The following is a 23,370-nucleotide window of genomic DNA, read 5'->3' on the forward strand; positions in this document are numbered from 1 at the left end:
TTTCTACTGAAGTTGTTTCCCATTGCCTTCTTCTGGGCAGTGTCTAAAGATGGGTGAACCAGGCCGTTATCAATACCTTCAGGGCATCACAGTTGCATAACTAGGACATGATATGCACCAACATGATATGACCATCCACCACCCCCTCCCATGGCTTCATGTGACCCTGACTGGGAGGGACTCAGCAGGTGCTACAACTTGCCTAAGGGTGACCTGCAGGCCAGCTGAGGGAAGGAGCATCTTAAACTTCCTTTGATAGAGACGTATCTCCACCCCGTCACCAAGTAGTATTGAATTGAATTGACTTTATTACTTACGTCCTTCAAATACAAGGAGTAAAAATCTTTACATTACATCTCTGTTCAAATGTGCAATGCGCAATTATATTAATTTATAATAAATATTATGTACAACGGGGTAGTCAATATAACATAGAAATACAGTAGCGTCAGCGTGAATTAATCAGTCTGATGGCCTGGTGGAAGAAGCTGTCCCAGAGCCTGTTGGTTCTGGTTTTTTATGCTGCAGTACCGTTTCCCAGATGGTAGTGACTGGAACAGTTTGTGGTTGGGGTGACTCGGGTCCCCAATGATCCTTCGGGCCCCTTTTACACACCTGTCTTTGTAAATGTCCTGAATAGTGGGAAGTTCACATCTACAGATGCGCTGGGCTGTCCACACCACTCTCTGCAGAGCCCTGCTATTGAGGGAGGTACAGTTCCCATACCAGGCAGTGATGCAGCCAGTCAGGATGTTCTCCATCGTACCCTTGTGGAAAATTCTTAGGATTTGGGAGCCCATACCAAACTTCTTCAATGGTCTGAGGTGAAAGAGGTGGTGTTGTGCCGTTTTCACCACACAGCTGGTATGTACAGACCACGTGAGGTCTTCAGTGATGTGTATGCTGAGGAACTTAAAGCTGTTCACCCTCTCAATCCCAGATCCATTGACATATAGCCTGTCTCCATTCCTCATTTGAGCTGTACTGAGGTGTTGAGATGTAGAGATGGAGGGAAGGCTGGCTTCCGTGACGTGCTGAGCTCCGTCCACAACTCCCCACAGTCACGGGTAGAGGAGTTGCCATTCCCAGGGGTGATACCTCCAGATAGGATGCTTTCTCTGGCGCATCCTCGGTGAGGGTCATGGCAAATTTCTCTTGAGGGAGCAGAGGTGTTCCTGAGCTCTCCTCGCCATGGTTCACACCTCGGAACTTGAACTAGAAACTTGATCTTGGACGAGGACATTGAAGCTGTGTTTGTGTGTCTATGTGAGCAGGAGGATGAAGTTTTTGAGTGCTTTCTTTAACTGGAAGGATGTGAACTGTATGAAGCTTTAACTCAGTCCCCATCTCCAGTGCAGACCCTGGACCACCAGATCCCTGGAGCAGATGTGCAACCTTCAGAGCTTGTACTATGATCCCAATGGCATCTTATGCCTTCAGTGAAGTGAACGGGGTGGTGGAGCAGAAATACATCTCTACAAAAGAACACGTGAGGCGCTCCTCCCCTCTGCTAGTCTGCGGGTCACCCTTGGGCAAGGTGTAGCACCTGCTTAGCCACCCCCCCCCCCCGCCCCACCCTGGGTCACGTGAAGCCATGGGAGCAGGTTGTGGACAGTGCACATCGCAAGTCCTGGTTATGCGATCACTGACGCCAGGCAGACAATCTCTAAAGGGTATTGATAATGGCTGGGATCACCCGCCTTGTAAAGACACTGCCCAGAAGAAAGCAATGGAAAAACCGCTTCTGTAGAAATTTTGCGAAGAACAATCATGGTGATGGAAAGATTAAGATCGCCCGTGACATAGGATATGGCACATAACGAAGGAACAATGACACACAGGATGCTTGCCTGTACAGGAGGGGTGAGTTGGTCTATTCATGTCTTGCACCATGGTAACACTCAGTGATGACTCTGGTTTGAAATCATGTGATTCCCAGGAGGTCTTAACAAAGTCAGATTGCATAACCTTGAGCCAAATAACTACTGTTTACTTTAGAGTCCAATTCTGTACAAATCAATTTCTCGCTCTATAATGTACCTTCTATAAAAACATAATGTTTTATACACTTAATCCCTTGATTCAAAATTGTCTAGTCCTATCTATTGTCGATTGGTAATGCAAGACATCATATTTACCACATGTTTCAATGTACATGTGACAATTAAACCTAATCTAATCTCACAATAAACATATTCTCTAGTTTGCGGTTACTAAAGACTGTGGCGATTTTTCTTTCTGTTATGACAACCAGTCAAAGGTAACTAAAAAGCATTTTTTTTTAAAGATTAGCTTTGTTCATGACATGCACAATGAAACATTAAAACATGCGGAGAAATCTGTTCCTTTGGGCCAACGACCAATACAGCCTGAGGATGTGCCGAGGCGGCCCGCAAAATGTCACCACACTTCCAGTGGCAACAGAGCCTGCCCGCAACTCGCTAACCCTAGCTAATCTGCAATCATCAGCATTATGTGCCATGTCATATGACGTGAGAGATCAGGATGGTCCATTTGCCTTTAATCTAATCGTTGCTGTTGTTCTTAGTCTTGTCTCTTTCCAAGACCATGATTGTTCTTGGCAAACTTTTCCACAGAACTGGTTTTCCATTGCCTTCTTCTGGGCAGTGTCTTTACAAGACCGGTTACTCCAGCCATTATCAATAATCTTCAGAGACTGTCTGCCTGGCGTCAGTGGTTGCATAACCAGGACTTGTGATCTGCACCGGCTGCTCATACGACCGTCCACCACCTGCCCCCGTGGCTTCACGTGACCATGAGAGGGGAGGTGGGGGACTAAGAAGATGCTACACCTTATCTAAGGGTGACCCGCAGGCTAGCAGAGGGAAAGAGCACCTTACACCTCCTTTGGTAGAGACATATCTCCAGCCCACCACCCTACTAATCTACAATAACACTCTGACGAGGTGCAATGTGCATGTAGTGGAAGTGACTAAAGTTAGTGAATAAAGTTAGCCCCACCATAAACTTATGAATGAAACCCCACACGTCCTGCGCACCCTGTCCGCCAACCATAAGCACCTGTGTCTGAACTTCATTCACACATACTGATAGTAACACTGAGAGGACTCTCACTCTGTTGGTGAGATTCTTGGCCTTCCCCTTAACCTTGTTATATTTTTGGACCTTCACCTGTAATGTTAAAATAAAAACATATAATTTTAGTTTATTTATACAACACAGAAACTGACCCTTCCAGCTTACTGCCTTGTCACGCCCATGTGACCAGCTAACCTACTAACTTACAAACACAAAAAAGTCTGCAGCTGCTGGAAATCCAGAGCAACACACACAAAATGCCGGAGGAGCTCAGCAGGTCAGGCAGTATCTATGGAAATGAATACACAGTCAACGTTTCAGGCCGAGACCCTTCCTTGGGAATGGAAAGATAGGGAGAGGATTCCAGGGTAATAAAGCTGGAAGGGAAGGGTAGGAGGACTAGCTGGAAGGTGACAGGTGAAGCCAGGTGGGTGGGAAAGGTAAAGGGCTGGAGATAAAGAATCTGATAGGAGAGGAGAGTGGTTCATAGGAGGAAGGGATCCAGGGAGAAGTGATAGGCAAGTGAGAAGAGGTAAGAAGCCAGGGTGGGAAATAGAAGAAGTGGGGAAGGAAACCAGAAGGAGAAATCGATATTTAGAGCATCGGTTTGGAGGCTACCCAGACAGAATATAAGGTGTTGCTCCTCCAACCTGAGAGCTGCCTCATCATGGCACAAGAGGAGACCACGGAACGACATGTCAGAACAGGATTGGGAATTGGAATTAAAACGTTTACTGACATGTCAGAATAGGAATGAACCAACTAACTGGTATGCTTTTCAAACGTGGGAGGAAACCAGAGCACCTGGAGGAAACCCGCGATGCCATGGTGAGAACGTAGAAACTTCTTACAGACAGCGGGTGGGAATTGAACCCGGATCACCGGTGCTGCAACGTGTTACGCTAACCGCTATGCTGCAAAACCACCTGAAGCAAGTTGTAAACTCAGTCAGCTCCATCATGGGCACGAGCCTCCCCAGCATCCTGGACATCTTTAAGGAGCGATGCCTCAAAAAGCTGGCATCCATCACTAAGGACCCCATCACCCAGGAGATGCCCTCTTCTCATTGTTACATTCAGGGAGGAGGCACAGGAGCCTCAACTCCTCAACAAAACTCACTCGAGTGTGATACCCTCACTGACCCTGCACAACATCCGTTAAATGCTCTTTCCTTCTCTCCTTAGTCTGTTGATAATTATTGAGTCTCTTCATATGTTCACATTTATTTAAGTTTGATTATTGGCATTTGTACATATGACTGTTCTGCTAATTGTTGATTGCTCAAGGCTGTTTACACTATTGTTCTGTAAACCATTGGTTGCTGTTGTGTTGTCTGTTATGGTATTGTCCTGTGTTACATGCTTGGCACCGAACCACAATCAATTCTGTTACGATTCAGATAAACGGATTCTGATTCACTCTGTGTCTTGATGTTTTGATGTACATAATGACAAATAAAGCTTGTCCTTAAGTTTCAGTTGTACATAAAGGGATTAAATAAACGTAGTCTGTTTTTGCATTTTTGGCACAGTAGCGTAGTGGTTAGCACAACGCTTTACCAGGTTCGACTCCTGCTGCTCTCTGTAAGGAATTTGTATGTTCTCCCCGTGGACTGTGTGGGTTTCCTCTAGGTGCTCCAGTTTCTTTCCACAGTCGTACACAAAGACGTACCGGTTGGTTAATTGGTCATTGTAAATTGTCCCTTGATTAGGCTGGGACTAGATTGGGGGGACTGGTGGGTGGCACAGCTCGACGGGCCGGAGGGTTCTGTTCCATGCTGAATCTCACTCAATCAATAGGAATATTGAAGGAAAAGCGTCTTGCACAACACTAGGTAGTGCAAAAGCACTTGGACTGCAGACAGTGCAAGGGATATAATAACCAATTCCTGCTCAACAGCGGGCAAGTGTCTCCAAGAAATGGCTGAGGGACTTTGGGTTGGAGTTCTTTTCAGTGTTTTAAATTGTATTATAGAATGTTTTCAGATCCACTCAATAAAGGAAATGAGGACTTGATTTAAAGACTCGTGAAAGAGGGCACTTCAAAGTAAATTTATTATCTATATATATATATAAGTGTCACTTGAGATTCATTTTCTTGCAGGAATTTACAGTGGAACAAAGAAATACAAAAGAATCAGTGAAGAACTCTGTCTTATCTCCCCTCTCACTTCTGTCAGAACTGTCCCCCCACTGCTGCGTTCAGTGACTCAGGGTCACAAGCTTCCGGCTGAAGTGAGACATATGAGACCAGAGCAACACACACAAAATACTGAAGGAAATCAGCAGGTTGGGCAGAATCTATGGAAATTAATTAACAGTTGACATTTTGGGCCAAGACCCTTCTTCAGGACAGGAAAGGAAGGGGGAAGATGCCAGAATAAAAAGATACTAGATTCAACAGTGGCTAGATGGGAGATGCCAGAGAGTAGTGGTGGATAATTGTTTATCGGGATGGAGGCCGGTGACTAGCGGGGTGCCTTAGGGATCTGTTTTGGGCCCAATGTTGTTTGTAATATACATAAATGATCTGGATGATGGGGTGGTAAATTGGATTAGTAAGTATGCCGATGATACTAAGGTAGGAGGTGTGGTGGATAATGAGGTGGGTTTTCAAAGCTTGCAGGGAGATTTATGCCGGTTAGAAGAATGGGCTGAACGTTGGCTGATGGAGTTTAATGCTGAGAAGTGTGAGGTTCTACATTTTGGCAGGAATAATCCAAATAGAACATACAGAATAAATGGTAGGGCATTGAGGAATGCAGAGGAACAGAGAGATCTAGGAATAACAGTGCATATTTCCCTGAAGGTGGAGTCTCATGTAGATAGGGTGGTGAAGAAGGCTTTTGGAACGCTGGCCTTTATAAATCAAAGCATTGAGTACAGAAGTTGGAATGTAATGTTAAAATTGTACAAGGCATTGGTAAGGCCAAATTTAGAATATTGTGTGCAGTTCTGGTCACCGAATTATAGGAAAGATACCAATAAATTAGAGAGAGTGCAGAGACGATTTACTAGGATGTTACCTGGGTTTCAGCACTTAAGTTACAGAGAAAGGTTGAAGAAGTTAGGTCTCTATTCATTGGAGCGTAGAAGGTTGAGGGGGGATTTGATCGAGGTATTTAAAATTTTGAGAGGGATAGATAGAGTTGACGTGAACAGGCTGTTTCCATTGAGAGTAGGGGAGATTCAAACGAGAGGACATGATTTGAGAGTTAGGGGGCAGAAGTTTAAGGGAAACACGAGGGGGTATTTCTTTACTCAGAGAGTGATAGCTGTGTGGAATGAGCTTCCTGTAGAAGTAGTAGAGGCCAGTTCAGTTGTGTCATTTAAGGTAAAATTGGATAGGTATATGGACAGGAAAGGAGTGGAGGGTTATGGGCTGAGTGCGGGTAGGTGGGACTAGGTGAGATTGAGGGTTCGGCACGGACTAGGAGGGCCGAGATGGCCTGTTTCCATGCTGTGATTGTTATATGGTTATAGAAGAAGATGGGGAGAGTCAAAGGAGGATAAGCTGGAAGGTGAGAGGTGAAGCCGGGTGGGGGGGGAGGAGGGATGAAGTGAGAAGCTGGGGGGTGATTTGTGGAAAAGGTAGCGGGCTGTAGATGAAAGTGAAAGGAGAAGCCAGGCGGGTAGGTGAGACCAACAATATTGTCCCCCATTTCATAGCTCAGGTTAGAGTCATGGAGTACTACAATACAAAAAGAGGCTCTTCAGCCCATCCAGACCCTGCTGAACTGTCATCCTGCCTCATCCCAGTGACCTGCACATGGACCATAGCATTCCATACCCCTCCCATCCATGTACCTATCCAAACTTCTCTTAAATGTTGAAAGTGAACCCACAACTGCCACATTTACCAAATAACCATTAAAAATATACTTGCTGAGTAGCAGTGTTGTTAGAAATATCTTCCACCCATGCTCTGGGTCATCTGCTAACATCATCATATCTTCTTTTTCATTCCTATTCAGGGCCCCAGAGGACCCAAGGGTGACCTTGGTATTCCTGGATTTCCCGGAGTAAAGGTAAGTTCGAACACTGTCTTTTGTTGGAAAACCTCAGGAAAAGTAGGCTGAGCACTTTCAAGAGTCATCAATGTTATGTGCCGTGTTGTATGACATCATCATTATATTAGATTCAGATTCAGTTTATTGTCATTTAGAAACCACAAATGCAATGCAGTTAAAAAATGAGACAACGTTCCTCCAGAATGATATCACAAAAGCAAATGACAAAACAGACTACACCAGAAAATCCACGTAACGTTTGACAATCCCGAACCCAGAGTCCGGAGAGGCTGCTGCTTATTAATATCACGCTACCGTCTTAGCACATTCCCCGGAAAGGAGTTCCAAATCCACCAGACAAAACAAGACCAAAAACTAAAGGAACAAGACCTGCACAAAATCACATAATTACAACATATAGTTACAACAGTGCAAACAGTAGCATAATTGATAAAAAAAAAGCAGACTATGGGCACAGTAAAAATAGTCCAAGATGTTAAAGGACTGTAAGTTCAAGAGAAATCACCACAATTTCCACAAGTCCCCAGGATCCCGATAGACTCGCCATCCCACGCCGGCGGCAGAAGGGAATACCCCCGCTATGGATTTCCATGGCGCCGCCCGACTCAGCCTCACTGACGCAGCACACAATGGAAGCTCCGTCGAAACCAGCCTCGCAGACACAGCGCACACCGAAAGCAACCTGAGTCCATTGAAAGGACTCTGAGTCCATCGAACCTCCGAGCCGACGACCATACCCTCCGACACAGCTTCTCCGAGCACCATCCTCTGCCGAGCGTATTAAGACGTGACCCCGAGGGCTGGGGGCAGTTCTTCCCAGCAGAGACCCAGACCTCACAGCAGCAGCAGCAACGAGGAAGGTCTTCCTGGAGATTTCCCGATGTTCGTCTGTGCTCCCACGTCCGTTTTCAATCAATTATGATTGTGCACGGCACCCCACTTCACAAATAACAGATAATCAGCTCCAGAGTGGCCGCTACAAGCTACGTTGCGCCGCCATCTTGGATGCCGTGTTGTATGACATCATCATTATGTGCTGTGTGGTATGACATGGGCAGTCCTGGTCTTTTGATGACCATAATTGTTCTGGGCAAATGTTTCTACAGAAGTGGTTTGCCATTGCCTTCTGGGCAGTGTCTTCACAAGACGGGTGACCTCAGCCATTATCGTTACTCTTCAGAGATTGTCTGCCTGGGGTCAGTGGTTGCATAACCAGGACTTGTTATATAGCTCCTCTCTATCGCCTCCTCACTCTCCCTGACCAGACGGAGGTCATCAAGTTGCATTTCCAGTTCCCTAAGGAGCTGCAGCTCGACCCACCTGGTGCAGATGTGGCCATCCAGGAGGCTGGGGGTCTCCAGGACCTCCCATGTCTGACACCAAGCACAGAACACCAGCCTCACACACATACTTTCTGTCTGTATTCTACACAGCTAACCTACCTCACCTCGACCCTTTATTGCCGAAGCCCCGTTGAGCCAAAACCTTCCTACTCTGTCTCCCTCTACTCCAGTGCCCATTGTATAAATCTGTCTTCTTTTTAAACTCTTCTCGCTGTTCTCACTGGCTGACGTCCACGTGCTTGTGTAGCCGTGCCCAGTTCAAACCACTGAAGAAAAACGGTAAGGTCTTTTAAGAGACTTCTGGATAGGTACATGGAGTTTAAAAAACTAGAGGCCTATGGTAAGCCTAGGTAGTTCTAAGGTAAGGACATGTTCAGCACAGCTTTGAGGGCCAAAGGTCCAGTATTGTGCCGTAGGTTTTCTATGTTTCTGTTTCTATATTTGTCCACGTGAAGAGGAGAGTGAGTTTCTAAATCTGGCAGGAGCAAAGGATGTTGGGAATGGTGAGCGTGGACTACCATGGGAGGGGTGTGGGACAGTTCAGGTCAAGTCGTCACTTTTTATTGTCATTTTGACCATAACTGCTGGTACAGTACACAGTAAAAATGAGACGACGTTTTTCAGGACCATGGTGCTACATGAAACAGTACAAAAACTAGACTGAACTACGTAAAATCAACACAGAAAAAAACTACACTAGACTACAGACCTACCCAGGACTGCATAAAGTGCACAAAACAGTGCAGGCATTACAATAAATAATAAACAAGACAATAGGCACAGTAGAGGGCAGTAATTTGATGTCAGTCCAGGTTCTGGGTATTGAGGAGTCTGATAACTTGGGGGAAGAAACTGTTACATAGTCTGGTCGTGAGAGTCTGAATGCTTCGGTATCTTTTGCCAGATGGCAGGAGAGAGAAGAGTTTGTATGAGAGGTGCGTGGGGTCCTTCATAATGCTGTTTGCTTTGCGGATGCAGCGTGTAGTGTAAATGTCCGTGTTGGCAGGAAGAGAGACCTCGATGATCTTCTCAGTTGACCTCACTATCCGCTGCAGGGTCTTGCGATCCGAGATGCTGCAATTTCCGAACCAGGCGGTGATGCAGCTGCTCAGGATGCTCTCAATACAACCCCTGTGGAATGTGATGGGGGGTGGGAGATGGACTTTCCTCAGCCTTCGCAGAAAGTAGAGACGCTGCTGGGCTTTCTTTGCTATGGAGCTGGTGTTGAGGGACCAGGTGAGATTCTCCGTCAGGTGAACACCAAGAAATTTGGTGCTCCTAACGATCTCTACCGAGGAGCCATCGACGTTCAGTGGAGGGTGGTTGCTCCGTGCCCTCCTGAAGTCAACAACCATCTCTTTTGTTTTGTTCACATTAAGAGACAGGTTGTTGGCTCTGCACCAGTCCTTTAACCACTGCACCTCCTCTCTGTAAGCTGACTCATCGTTCTTGCTGATGAGACCCACCATGGTCGTGTCATCGGCGAACTTGATGATGTGGTTCGAGCTGTGTGTTGCAGCACAGTCGTGGGTCAGCAGAGTGAACAGCAGTGGACTGAGCTCACAACCCTGGGGAGTCCCCGTGCTCAGTGTGATGGTGTTGGAGATGCTGCCTCCGATCCGGACTGACTGAGGTCTCCCAGTCAGGAAGTCTAGGATAACATGTCCTTACCTTAGAAATTACCTAGGGTACCCATAGCCCTCTATTTTTCTAAGCTCCACGGACCTCTCCAGGTACCTCTCCATGTACCTCTTCTTAAAAGACCCTATTGTATCTGCCTCCACTACCATCACCAGCAGCCCATTCCACGCACTCACCACTCTCTGCGTAAAAAACTTACCCCTGACATCTCCTCTGTACCTACTTCCAAGCACCTTAAAACTGTGCCCTCTCTTGTTAGCCATGTCAGCCCTGGAAAAAAGGAAGTCTCTGACTATGATGCCTCTCATCATCTTATACACCTCTATCAGGTTACCTCTCATCCTCCGTTGCTCCAAGGACAAAAAGCCGAGTTCACTCAACCTATTCTCATAAGGCATGCTCCCCAATCCAAGCAACATTCTTGTAAATCTCCTCTGCACCCTTTCTATAGTTTCCACATCCTTCCTGTAATGAGGTGACCAGAATTGAGCACAGTACTCCAAGTGGGATCTAACCAGGGTCCTATATAGCTGTAACATTACCTTTTGGCTCTTGATCTCAACCCAGCCTCAGTAGAAAAAGTCCTATCTATACCCCTCATAATGTTGTATACCCCCATCAAATCTCCCCTCATTCTCCTGTGCTCTAGGGAATAAAGTAAGAACCTTATAACTCAGGTCCTCAAGTCCCAGCAGCATCCTTGTAAATTTGTGTTGCTCCAGATTTCCAGCATCTGCAGAATCTTTTGTGTTTACTTTTTAAACCTTCAATTGCTATCTTTCCTCTTTCCAAAAGGTCTGAACTTCAGGGTATAGAGATGCATATAAGCTTGCTTGGGCCTGATTGACAGGAATTTGTATAATTTATTTTCTATAGTAGCTCATTGATATTCGTAGATGGTGAGAGAGAGGGATTGTATGACCCACCCCCACCCCATCCCCATCCCCACCCCAGGCAGCTAAAGAAATCGTTGCCAACACACACAAAATGCTGGAGGAACTATGGAAATTAATAAACAGTTGATGTTTCAGCTCAAGTCCTTCTTCAGGACTGAGAGGGAAGGGGGAAGATGCCAGAATAAAAAGGAGGGGGGAAGGGAAAGAGACTAGCTGGAAGGTGAGAGGTGAAACCAGGTGGGTGGGAAAGGTCAAGGGCTGGAGAAGAAAGAACCTGATGGGAGAGGAGGGTGGAGCATGGGAAGGAGGAAGAGAATAGAAATAGTTACAGTGTTGGATCAGATCTTCTAAAATCTCCTGGGCACTGAAAAGCTTTTGTGCCTTCTATTCTCTCTGCCCCTTTTAACATAGAAACATAGAAATCTACAGCACATTACAGGCCCTTCGGCCCACAATGTTATGCTGACCATATAACCTACTCATAGAATTTCCCTTCCACATAGCCCTCTATTTTTCTAAGCCCCATGTATCTATCTAAGAGGCTCTTAAAAGACCCTATTGTATCTGCTCCCACCACCGCCGCTGGCAGTGCATTCCACACACCCACCACTCCCTGACTGGAAACACTCGACATCCCCTCTGTAAATATATTTCCAAGCACCTTAAAACCATACCCCTTGTTTTAGCCATTTCAGCCCTATACACCTTATATCATCTTATACACCTCTATCAAGTCAAATCTCATCCTCTGTTGCTCCAAGGAGAAAAGGCCGAGTTCACTCAACCTATTCTCATAAGGCATGCTCCCCAATCCAGGCAGCTTGTGCTGTGTGCATACATCTACTGATGCTTCTGAACACATCATCAGTACCGTTCCTGGAATCATCGAGTGTTTCGGGTCTTTCAACATCATACACCCTTCTCCAGGTGACCCGGCCAGGGCTGATCTCCTCTGCACTCTCTCTATCAGTGTCCTTCCTGCCAACAATGTCGATGATAAACCAGCCTCCACACGTAGGCTTTCACCATTTTTGCATCCTCTTGCTAAATTATTTTGTTCTGACCACAGGGTGAAAAGGGTGAGCCTGGAAGTACTTTGGCCGCAGATACTGCATCGCTGGCCTTGTCATTGAAAGGTGAAAAGGTGAGTGGAGCAGATGGTGGAAGGGGCATTTAATTGTCTGTTGATTAAACCAAGATTGTTTGATGCTTTAAATCCTGGCGAATCACGTAATTAGAATGTATCTTGGCTAATGATCACTAATCCTGACTATTTATCATCCAATTATAACTTGGTTTGATCGCTTATCATCATTTTCCCAGGCAATTGATCACATAATTGTAACTTATCTTGGGTATTAGCCTGACTATTGATTATTTCATTATAACTTATCTTGAATCAGAATCAGGTTTAATATCACTGGTATATGTCATTAAATTTGTTGTTATGCAGCAGCAGTACAGAAATTGTAAATTACAGTAAGAAGTTTATAGATTTTTTAAAGTTAAATTAAATAAACAGCGCAAAAAGAGTGAGAAAAGAAAAAGTAGTGGGATAGTGTCCAAGGTGAGCAATGTCCGTTCAGAAATCTGATGGAGCAGGGGAAAAGCAGTTCCTGAATCGTTAAGGAAATGATCACTTATATTAGCTATTGTTCACACAGTTATAACTTATCTTAGTTATTGATCACTTATCCTGGTTGTTGATCATGTAATTAATTATATTTTATCTTCCTCACAGGGTCAGCATGGCCCGCAAGGACCCTCTGGGCCTCCGGTAGGAAGTCTTTACACATTGGACCCTCCTTTTTTGCACGAGTTACAATTTGAATTGTGAATTATAATGCCCCTCTTACTGGGACTTCAGATTAATTATGGGAATTTCAGAAGGCACAAAACAGATTTGCCCAGATGCTATTGGGTTGAAGTTTCATGTGGTGAGGGTGGGGAAGATCAGCACAGATCCCTGATGATGAAGAAGATGCCTTAGGCCCATAAGACCATAAGGTTTTGGAGCAGAATTAGGCCATTTGGCCCATCAAGTCTGCTCCACCATTTCAGCTGGCTGACCCATTTTTCCTCTGAGCCCCAATCTCCTTCCTTCTCCCCGTAACTTTTGATGCCCTGACTAATCAAGAACCTTACTGTTGCGATATACATTTCACTGTATGTTTCAATGTACATGTGATAAATAAATGAATCTGAAATCTGATTAGGGAAGGACGAAATGGAAACGCTCTGTGTTTCCCCAAGCAGGGGCCTAAAGGAGGGGAAGACAAATGATTAGGATGATCTCGGAGCAGCATTTAACCAAGTATTCATTTTAAAATATGGCTGTTGTTCTTTTCAAACAACAGAGATTGTTTCTTGTGTTCGGACTGGAATCAAATGGAAGGTTTGATTCAATGTTATTCAAAATCTTGTCTCTTGGATTTGTTTTATAGGGGCCGATGGGGCATCCAGGGCCAAAAGGAGAGTTTGGTTTTCCAGGCAGACATGTAAGTTCAAAGGGATTACAGAGAGGAAAAACAACATGAAATATTCAGAGCAGATAAATAAATAATCAGTGGATGTGTTTTGTTTTTGCAGGGTCGTCCAGGCATAAATGGCAGGAAGGGTCAGAAAGGTGAACCAGCATTAACTCACGTGGTACGTGTGCTCTGATGAAATCTAATCAGCACAGTTTATATTTCTCTTGATCTATGCGTCTCTCAAGAGATCCGGATAAAGACCGGCAGGTATATCATTCATATTGTGCAGGAATCGTACAGTTCCCTGGGAGGCTAGCAGTTCAGCTGCAATCCACGAGATTTACGGCCTCACTAATCAATATTCTTTGACATATCTCACTCCCTTTTGAACAACATTCATTGCCCCCTTTCACCAGCAGCTCCTCCCTCTCACGAACAGCTCCCTCTCTCTCACCAGCAGCTCCCTCTCTCTCACCAACAGTTCCACCTCTCACCAGCAGTTCCCCTCACCAGCAGCTCCCCCTCTCTCACCAGCAGTTCCCCTCACCAGCAGCTCCCCCTCTCTCACCAGCAGTTCCCCCCACCAGCAGCTTCCCCTCTCTCACCAGCAGCTCCCCCTCTCTCGCCAGCAGCTCCCCCTCTCTCACCAGCAGTTCCCCTCACCAGCAGCTCCCCCTCTCTCACCAGCAGTTCCCCCCACCAGCAGCTTCCCCTCTCTCACCAGCAGCTCCCCCTCTCTCGCCAGCAGCTTCCCCTCTCTCACCAGCAGATCCCCCCACCAGCAGCTCCACCTCTCTCACCAGCAGCTCCCCCCTCACCAGCAGTTCCATCTCTCACCAGCAGTTCCCCCTCTCGCCAGCAGCTCCCCCCCTCTCGCCAGCAGCTCCCCCTCTCTCACCAGCAGCTCCCCCTCTCTCACCAGCAGCTTTTCTTCCCCCCCTTGCTAGCAGCTCCCCCTCTCTCACCAGCAGCTCCCCCTCTCTCACCAGCAGCTCCCCCTCTCTCACCAGCAGTTCCCCCCACCAGCAGCTCCCCCTCTCTCACCAGCAGCTCCCCCCCACCAGCAGCTCCCCCTCTCTTGCCAGCAACTCCCCTCTCTCACCAGCAGCTCCCCCTCTCTCACCAGCAGCTCCCCCTCTCACACCAGCAGATCCCCCCACCAGCAGTTCCCCCTCTCGCCAGCAGCTCCCCCTCTCTCGCCAGCAGCTCCCCCTCTCTCGCCAGCAGCTTCCCCTCTCACCAGCAGCTTCCCCTCTCACCAGCAGCTCCCCATCTCTCACCAGCAGCTCCCACTCTCTCACCAGCAGCTTTTCTTCCCCCCCCCTTGCTAGCAGCTCCCCCTCTCTCACCAGCAGCTCCCCCTCTCTCACCAGCAGTTCCCCCCACCAGCAGCTCCCCCTCTCTCACCAGCAGCTCCCCCTCTCATCAGCAGCTTTTCTTCCCCCCCTTGCTAGCAGCTCCCCCTCTCTCACCAGCAGCTCCCCCTCTCTCACCAGCAGCTCCCCCTCTCATCAGCAGCTTTTCTTCCCCCCCTTGCTAGCAGCTCCCCCTCTCTCACCAGCAGCTCCCCCTCTCATCAGCAGCTTTTCTACCCCCCCTTGCTAGCAGCTCCCCCTCTCTCAACAGCAGCTCCCCCTCTCTCACCAGCAGTTCCCCCCACCAGCAGCTCCCCCTCTCTCACCAGCAGCTCCCCCTCTCATCAGCAGCTTTTCTTCCCCCCCCCTTGCTAGCAGCTCCCCCTCTCTCAACAGCAGCTCCCCCTCTCTCACCAGCAGCTCCCCCTCTCAACAGCAGTTCCCCCCACCAGCAGCTCCCCCTCTCTCACCAGCAGCTCCCCCTCTCACCAGCAGCTTTTCTTCCCCCCCTTGCTAGCAGCTCCCCCTCTCTCACCAGCAGCTCCCCCTCTCATCAGCAGCTTTTCTCCCCCTCTCTCACCAGCAGCTCCCCCTCTCTCACCAGCAGCTCCCCCTCTCACCAGCAGCTCCCCCTCTCATCAGCAGCTTTTCTTCCCCCCCTTGCTAGCAGCTCCCCCTCTCTCACCAGCAGCTCCCCCTCTCTCGCCAGCAGCTCCCCCTCTCATCAGCAGCTTTTCTCCCCCCTTGCCAGCAGCTCCCCCTCTCTCACCAGCAGCTCCCCCTCTCTCATCAGCAGCTTTTCTCCCCCCTTGCTAGCAGCTCCCCCTCTCTCACCAGCAGCTCCCCCTCTCATCAGCAGCTCCCCCTCTCTCACCAGCAGCTCCCCCTCTCATCAGCAGCTTTTCTCCCCCCTTGCCAGCAGCTCCCCCTCTCTCACCAGCAGCTCCCCCTCTCTCACCAGCAGCTCCCCCTCTCTCACCAGCAGCTTTTCTCCCTTTCAGACGAGTTTCACACCTGGTGAAAATATTGAACTGAAGAAAAGATTCAGCCTAACCCTTGTCCATATCTCAGCTTAGTGAGATCTCAGCTCAGCCTAGAGAGTGGTAGCTGTGTGGAACGAGCTTCCAGTAGGAGTGGTAGAGGCAGGTTTGATATTGTCATTTAAAGTAAAATTGGATAGGTATATGGACAGGAAAGGAATGGAGGGTTATGGGCTGAGTGTGGGCCAGTGGGACTAGGTGAGAATAAGCGTTCGGCAGGGACCAGAAGGGCGGAAGTGGCCTGTTTCTGTGCTGTAATTGTTATATGGTTATGTTAAAAATTCTAGTTCAAGTTCATTGTCATTAAACTATAGACATACATAGGGCAAAATGAAACTTTGTTCCTCCGGCACCGAGTGCAAAGCTCGGTCTATAAAGTCGCAGACAACATGTAGAGTTACAATACAGCACCTTTCGTTATGACAAAGTACATATGGTCAAACTATATAAGCTGTAAATAACTATATAACAGTAAAATTAGGCCATTCAGCCCATCTAATCTGCTGCACCATTCCATCATTGTTTATTTGTTATCCTTCTCAACTCTATTCTCCCCACAACCTTTGATGACCAAACTATCAACCCCCATTTCAAATATGCCCACCTCCGCAGCCATCTGTAGCAATGAATTCCACAGATCCACCCCCCTTGGCTAAAGAAATTCCTCCTCATCTCCGTTCTAAAGGGTCATCCTTGTCTTCCAAAGTTGTGCCCTCTGGTTCTAAACTTCTCCCCTTTAGGAAACAAATTCTCTATGTCCACTCTCTCTAGGCCTTTCAATATTCAATAAGTTTCAATGAGATTCCCCCCTCACTCATCTAAACTCCAGTGACAGCAGGCCCAGAGCTATCGAGCACTACGTTAACCTTTCCATTCCCAGGGTCATTCTCGTGAGCTTGCTCCAACCCTCTCCAATGCTAGCACATCCTGTCTTTGATAGGCTGCATGTGCCTAGAAAAAATGTTGAACTTAATTAAAATTTTTGACTTCCCATTGTCCATACCTCAGGTTATGTTAGAAATTATGATCAATTAAAAATTCAGATGTTTAGAATTACCCTTTTCTTTTATGGAATTGTGTGGATAGAGCCATTTTTGGAGACTGAAGTCCTCTCTCTGACATCCCTCCTATCTTTTCCTCCAATCAGCTTAAAATTATGCTCTCTCATATTAGCCATTAACCCTAGGAAAAAGCCTCTGGCTGTTGACTCTTATTTATTCCTCCTATCATCTTGTACACCTCTATCAAGTCACCTCTCATCCTCCTTCAGTCCAAAGAGAAAACACCAAGCCTGCTCAACCTGTCTCCATGAGACATGCTCTCTAATCTAAGCAGTGTCTTAGTAAATCTCTTCTGCACCCTCTCTAAAGCTGTCTCGTCCTTCCCATAATGAGGTGACCAGAACTAAACACAATACTTCTTTATTCCTCTCTATAGATGCTGCCTGACCTGTTAAGTTCCTCCAGCATCTTGTGTGTGTTTAATAAAGGTGAACATGTCTAATAGAACATAGATCATCAAACAGTACAGGACCTTTGGCCCACAAATATGTGTCGACCTTCAAGATCAATCTAATTCCTCCCTCCATTATGCCCTCCGTTTTTCTATCATCCGTGTGCCCATCCAAGAGTCTCTTCAATATCCCTACTAGATCTTCCCCTACCACCAGGGAACCCCACACACCCATCACTCTCTGTGTAAAACACCCACCTCTGACATCCCCTCCTACACTTTCCCCCATCATCTGAAAATTATGTTCTCTTATTTTACCATTTTCTATCCTGGGAAAAAGAGTCTCTGTCTGTCCCCTTTACCTATGGCTCTTATCATCTTGTGCACCTCCGTCTGGTCACCTCTCTTCTTCCTTCATTCCAAAGATAAAAGCCCTAGCTCGCTCAACCTTTCCCCATTAGACATGCTCTTTAGTCCAGGTAGCGTCCTCTGAACCGTCTCTAAAACTTCCACATTCTATAATGATGCAACCAGAATTCCCTCCATAGATGCTGCCTGACCTGCTGAGTTCCCCCAGCGTTTTGTACATGGATTTCCAGCATTTGCAGAACCTCGGGTGGTTGCAAAACTCTAAGTGTGGTCTAACCAGGACTTTATAGACATTGTCTGTGGCTCTTGTACTCCATTTCATTTCAGTCATCTTGGTCCTTTAATATCAGAGAATCTATACAGTATACAACTTGAAATTCGTACTCTTCACAGACATCCATAGAATGAATGATAGAACATCAAAGCTCCCGAAGTCCCTCCTCCCCCACCCTCCGCACAAGCAGCAGCAAAAGCTCCGCTCTCGTGTGATTGCATTCTCTATGCCGAGAGTTGAGAGGAGACTCTTATTCTTAGTTAAAGGACTAACAGAGAACCAATCATCTGATTCCATTTTCAGAGCCCTGTTGGGTCTCCAGGTCCCCCAGGTCCTCCAGGTCCCCCAGGCCTTCCGGGACGTCCCGGTCGAATTCTCAACATAAAAGGAGTAAGTTATTTTTTCAGTTCTTTGGGTTGCTCATCTTTCTCTGTATTGTTCTTTTCCCATTTGGTTGTCTGATTTTTTTTTAATCACCTTCTGTGTTCGCTTGTTTTTAATTGCCAATTCGTTTTCCTTCAACTTTGAATAGACAGTTTTTCCAGTTCCTCCCAGGCCGCACTGCAAAATGCCCGTAAGTGTAACGAAGAATACGTTGTCATGTTTTGATATTACAGTCCCTTTTGACAAATGGAAGCCCAACATTTTGGTAACCCAGTTGTGAATGTATGCTTGGTCTTCTGTTCATTAATAATCACTGAGACCTTTTTTTCTTTCTGCCTGTGCTTGTCTTGAATGCTACAACTTATGTCCTTAACACTCCAAAGTAAGTATTCATTTCTTATTAAAACTGGACCAGTTACTGACTTCAGACATGGTGTCTTGTGCCTTAACATAATTGTGAAGATGTGAACAGCCTTTGGAAATGTTCTTGTCTTGCTTGGCCAGGAGTACTGTCTCATGAAATGCACATCACAGGAGAAAATGTTATGGCCAAGATGCCATTTCAGCATAGCGTTGAACCAAGAACAGTACAGCACAGTACTGGCCCTTCGGCCCACGAAATTCTGCCGACCTTTCAACCTACTCTACAAAGTACATTTATTATCAAAGTTTTCATGTATGTCACCATATAGAACCCTGCCATTTGCTTTATTGCAGGCATTCTCAGTAAATCCAATAACCATAATGGAATCAATGAAAGGCCACACCCAACATGACAGACAAACAACCCATGTGCAAAAGACAACAAACTGTTCAAATACAAAAGAAATAATATTAATAATAAATAAATAAGCAATAACTATCGAGAACATGAGATGAGGAATCCTTGAAAGTGAGTCCATGCATTGTGGGAATATTTTAATGACGGGGCAAGTGAAGTCATCCCCTTTCTTTGAGGAGCCTGATGGTTGAGGGGTAATATCTGTGACTGAACCTGGTGGTGAGAGTCCTGAGGCTCCTGTACCTCCTTCCTGATGACAGCTTGACCTGGATGGTTAGGGTCTCCGATGATGGATGCTGTTTTCTTGCAACAGCGTTTCATGCAGATGTGCTCAGTGGTTGGGATGGCTTTATCCATGATGGACTGGGCTGTATCCACTACTTTTTTTGGTGCTTCCATACCAGGCCATAAGACCATATGATTTAGGAGCAGAAGTAGGCCAATTAGCCCATCGAGTCTGCTCTGCCATTCAGTCATGGGCTGATCCAATTCTTCCAGTCATCCCCACTCCCCTGCCTTCTCCCCATACCCTTTGATGCCCTGGCTAATCAAGAATCTATCTATCTCTGCCTTAAATACACCCAATGACTTGGCCTCCACAGGCACTTGTGGCAACAAATTCCACAGATTTACCATCCCCTGACTAAAGTAATTTCTCTGCATCTCAGTTCTAAATGGACGTCCTTCAATCCTGAAGTCATGCCCTGTTGTCCTAGACTCCCCTACCGTGGGAAATAACTTTGCCATATCTAATCTGTTCAGGCCTTTTAACATTCGGAATGTTTCTATGAGATCCCCCTCATTCTCTGAACTCCAGGGAATACAGCCCAAGAGCTGCCAGACGTTCCTCATACGGTAACCCTTTCATTCCTGGAATCATTCTTGTGAATCTTCTCTGAATCCTCTCCAATGTCAGTATATCCTTTCTAAAATAAGGAGCCCAAAAGTACACACAATACTCCAAGTGTGGTCTCGTGAGTGCCTTATAGAGCCTCAACATCATATCTCATTCTTATATTCTAAACCTCTAGAAATGAATGCCAACGTTGCATTCATCTTCTTCACCACCAACCCAACCTGGAGATTATCCTGCACAAGGACTCCTAAGTCCCTTTGCATCTCTGCATTTTGAATTCTCTCCCCATCTAAATAATAGTCTGTCCATGTATTTCTTCCACCAAAGTGCATGACCATACGTTTTCCAATATTGTATTTCATTTGCCACTTCTTTGCCCATTCCCCTAAACTATCTAAGTCTCTCTGCAGGCTCTCTGTTTCCTCAACACTACCCACTCCTCCACCTATCTTTGTATCATCGGCAAATTTAGCCACAAATCCATTAATCCCATAGTCCAAATCATTGACATACATTGCAAACAGCAGCGGTCCCAATACCGACACCTGTAGAACGCCACTGGTAGCTGGCAGTCAGCCAGAATAGGATCCCTTTATTCCCACTCTCTGTTTTCTGCCGATTAGCCAAAGCTCCACCCATGTGAGAAACTCCCCTGTAATACCATGGGCTCTTATCTGGCTAAGCAGCCTCCTGTGCGGCACCTTGTCAAAGGCCTTCTGAAGATCCAAGTACACCATGTCTACTGCATCTCCTTTGTCTGCCCTGCTTGTAATTCCCTCAAAGAATTGCAATAGGTTAGTCAGGCAGGATTTTCCTTTCAGGAAACCACGCTGGCTTTGGCCTATCTTATCATGTGCCTCCAGGTGCTCTGTAATCTCATCCCTAACAACCGATTCCAGCAACTTCCCAACCACTGATGTCAGGCCACATAGTGGAGAGATACTATATATCCATAGAAGTTTGTCAAAGTTTTAGATGTTGAATCTTTGCAAGCTTAGAAGGAAGTAGAGGCTTTCTTCATAATGGCACTTGCGTGTTGGGCCCAGTATGGGTCCTCGGAAATAGTAACATTGAGGAATTTACTCTAAGACCAATCTAATGTTTCCTTCCCCTGATTTTTTTTTATCATCCATGTGCCTATAGAAGAGTCTCTTAAATGCCCCTAATGTATAATAATTAGCATTATTTGTCACTGAAGGGGCTGACTCTGGAGGTACAGGGAAACTACCTCTAGGGCCAGATGTGACCTGAGGAAAAGAAATAGCCAACCAGATGTGATACCCTGTGATACACCTGCCTGAGTGGGCAAGATACCCTGCGATACACCTGCCTGAGTGGGCAATGAATGGAGCAGATATAAAAATCATTTTCAAAGTGGAAGAAGTTAAATTTCTGCAGGCCTGTGCAGAATAGTTGAAAACAACTTACCCTACCATCATTCAATGCCCCACCCCCTATACTTTCCTGCAGTCACCTTAAAATTATGACCTTTGGTATTAGCCATTTCTGCTCTGGGGAAAATGGCTCTGAGCAGAAGACACAGGAAAATTTTCTTTCATCCATTGCAAAGCTGAAGTTATATTAATATCAATATCTACATACCTGGCATTTGTGTTTTTCTCATAGTTGCATAACAATTTAACTAAAACTCTTGACTCACGCCCTTGGCATTCATTAACTGGATCTGCAGTGTTGTGCGACCTCACAGCCAGCGTATTGCCAACCCTTGCCAAAGATTCTCTCTGTGCCTCCATCTGTGCTTCTTGTTCCCTTGTACACCTCGATGAAGACACATCTCATGTTTCTTCACTCCAAAGAGAAGAGCCCTAATTTGTTCAACCTGTCTTCATAAGACATGCTCTCTGATCCAGGCAGCACCCTGGTAAATCTCCTCTGAAACCTCTCTAAGGCTACCACATCCTTTTACCTAACCTTTGGACTTACTTCAAAACATTCATGATCAAAGTCAATTCATTATTTTATCTTGTCTATTAATTTATTAATGGGAAGAAGGCAGGTGATCGGGGTTGAGAGGGAAATTGAGCAGCAGAGCTGACTCGATGGGCTAACTGGCCTAAATCTGCTCCAATGTATTATGGTCTTATGGGGTTATTACAAGCATGAGAATATCTGCTAGAAATCCAGAGCAACACACACAAGATGCTGGAGGAACTCAGCAGGTCAGGCAGCATCTATGGAAAAGAGTAGACAATCGATGTTTCGGGCCAAGATCCTTCTTCCAGATTGGAGAAGAGTCTCGGCCTGAAACATCGACTGTCTACTCTTTTCCATTGATGCTGCCGGACCTGCTGAGTTCCTCCAGCATCTTGTATGTTGCTTATGGTCTCATGGAGATGCAGCTCAGAAAAGGCCCTTCTGGCCCTTCAAGCCAAGCCACCCAACCATCCCCCGATTCACCCCTAACCTAGTCTCAATGACCAATTAACCTAGCAACCAGTGGGAGATGCACATGGTCACCAGGAGAACATACAGGCGGCAATGGGAATTGAACCCATGTCACCCGTACCGTAAAGCATGGTGCTAACCACTATGCCACCATGTCGGCCTAACCATAAACTACCTTGCGATTCATTTGTAGCAGGCATTGATGGGAAAATAAAGACATATGATAGAATTTATGAAAATCTACATATTAACAGCTAATGTGTAAAAGAAATCAAATTGGGCAAATAAAAAATAACACTGAGAACATTGGTTGTAAAGACTCCTTGAAAGTGAGTCTGTAGGCTGTGGAATTAGTTCAGATTTGAGGTGAGTGAAGTTATCCACACTGGTTCAGGAGCCTGATGGTTGCAGAACCATAAGATATCAGAGAAGTAGGCCATTCAGCCCATCTTGTCTGTTCTGGTCATTCCATCATGACTGATTCCTTATCCCTCACTACCCCAGTGTCCTGCCTTCCCCCTGTAATATCAGTTCCTGAAACTGGTGGTGTGGGGCCTAAGGCTCCTATACCTCTTTGCTGAACTTCACCTTAATCAACGAGCTCACCTTAAACCTCCTGCACTTGCTTGAGAGACAGAACTTCCGGAGCAATTTCCAGGGGCTTAACAGAATTGTTGATGAACCCTATGGGAAGCATGATATTAAATAGAAATGAATGTGGCATGATGCATGGCGAAGATCTACTGGTTATTTGTTTTGCATGACATCGTTCAACGGCTCGATTTAATATCGGAGAATGTCTACAGTATACAACCTGAAATTTTTACTCTTCACAGACATCCATGAAAGAAAACCCAATGAATGAATGAATGAGAGAAAATGTTAGAACCTCAAAGCCCCTCCCCCAAACACAAGCAGCAACAAAACATCAACCCTCCTTTCTCCCCCTCCCCACGCAAGTGGATCAGCCAGGAACCCCCTCCCCCCCCCCCCACCACCGCCCACCATGCCA

At 46.3% G+C, this 23,370-nt stretch overlaps 1 protein-coding gene across 1 annotated transcript in view; it reads left to right on the forward strand.

Moving 5' to 3' along the window:
* Positions 1-23,370, forward strand: part of col15a1b (collagen, type XV, alpha 1b) — a 304,760-nt gene that overhangs the window by 247,586 nt on the left and 33,804 nt on the right. The window contains exons 22-28 of the mRNA XM_059993844.1: positions 7,034-7,087; positions 12,040-12,114; positions 12,712-12,747; positions 13,415-13,468; positions 13,560-13,619; positions 18,235-18,321; positions 18,464-18,505. Coding sequence (XP_059849827.1) covers positions 7,034-7,087; positions 12,040-12,114; positions 12,712-12,747; positions 13,415-13,468; positions 13,560-13,619; positions 18,235-18,321; positions 18,464-18,505 — 408 coding nt within the window. The remainder of the gene's footprint in view (positions 1-7,033; positions 7,088-12,039; positions 12,115-12,711; positions 12,748-13,414; positions 13,469-13,559; positions 13,620-18,234; positions 18,322-18,463; positions 18,506-23,370) is intronic.

This window comes from Hypanus sabinus, chromosome 1, assembly GCF_030144855.1.
Source record: "Hypanus sabinus isolate sHypSab1 chromosome 1, sHypSab1.hap1, whole genome shotgun sequence".
NCBI classification, from domain to species: Eukaryota; Metazoa; Chordata; class Chondrichthyes; order Myliobatiformes; family Dasyatidae; genus Hypanus; species Hypanus sabinus.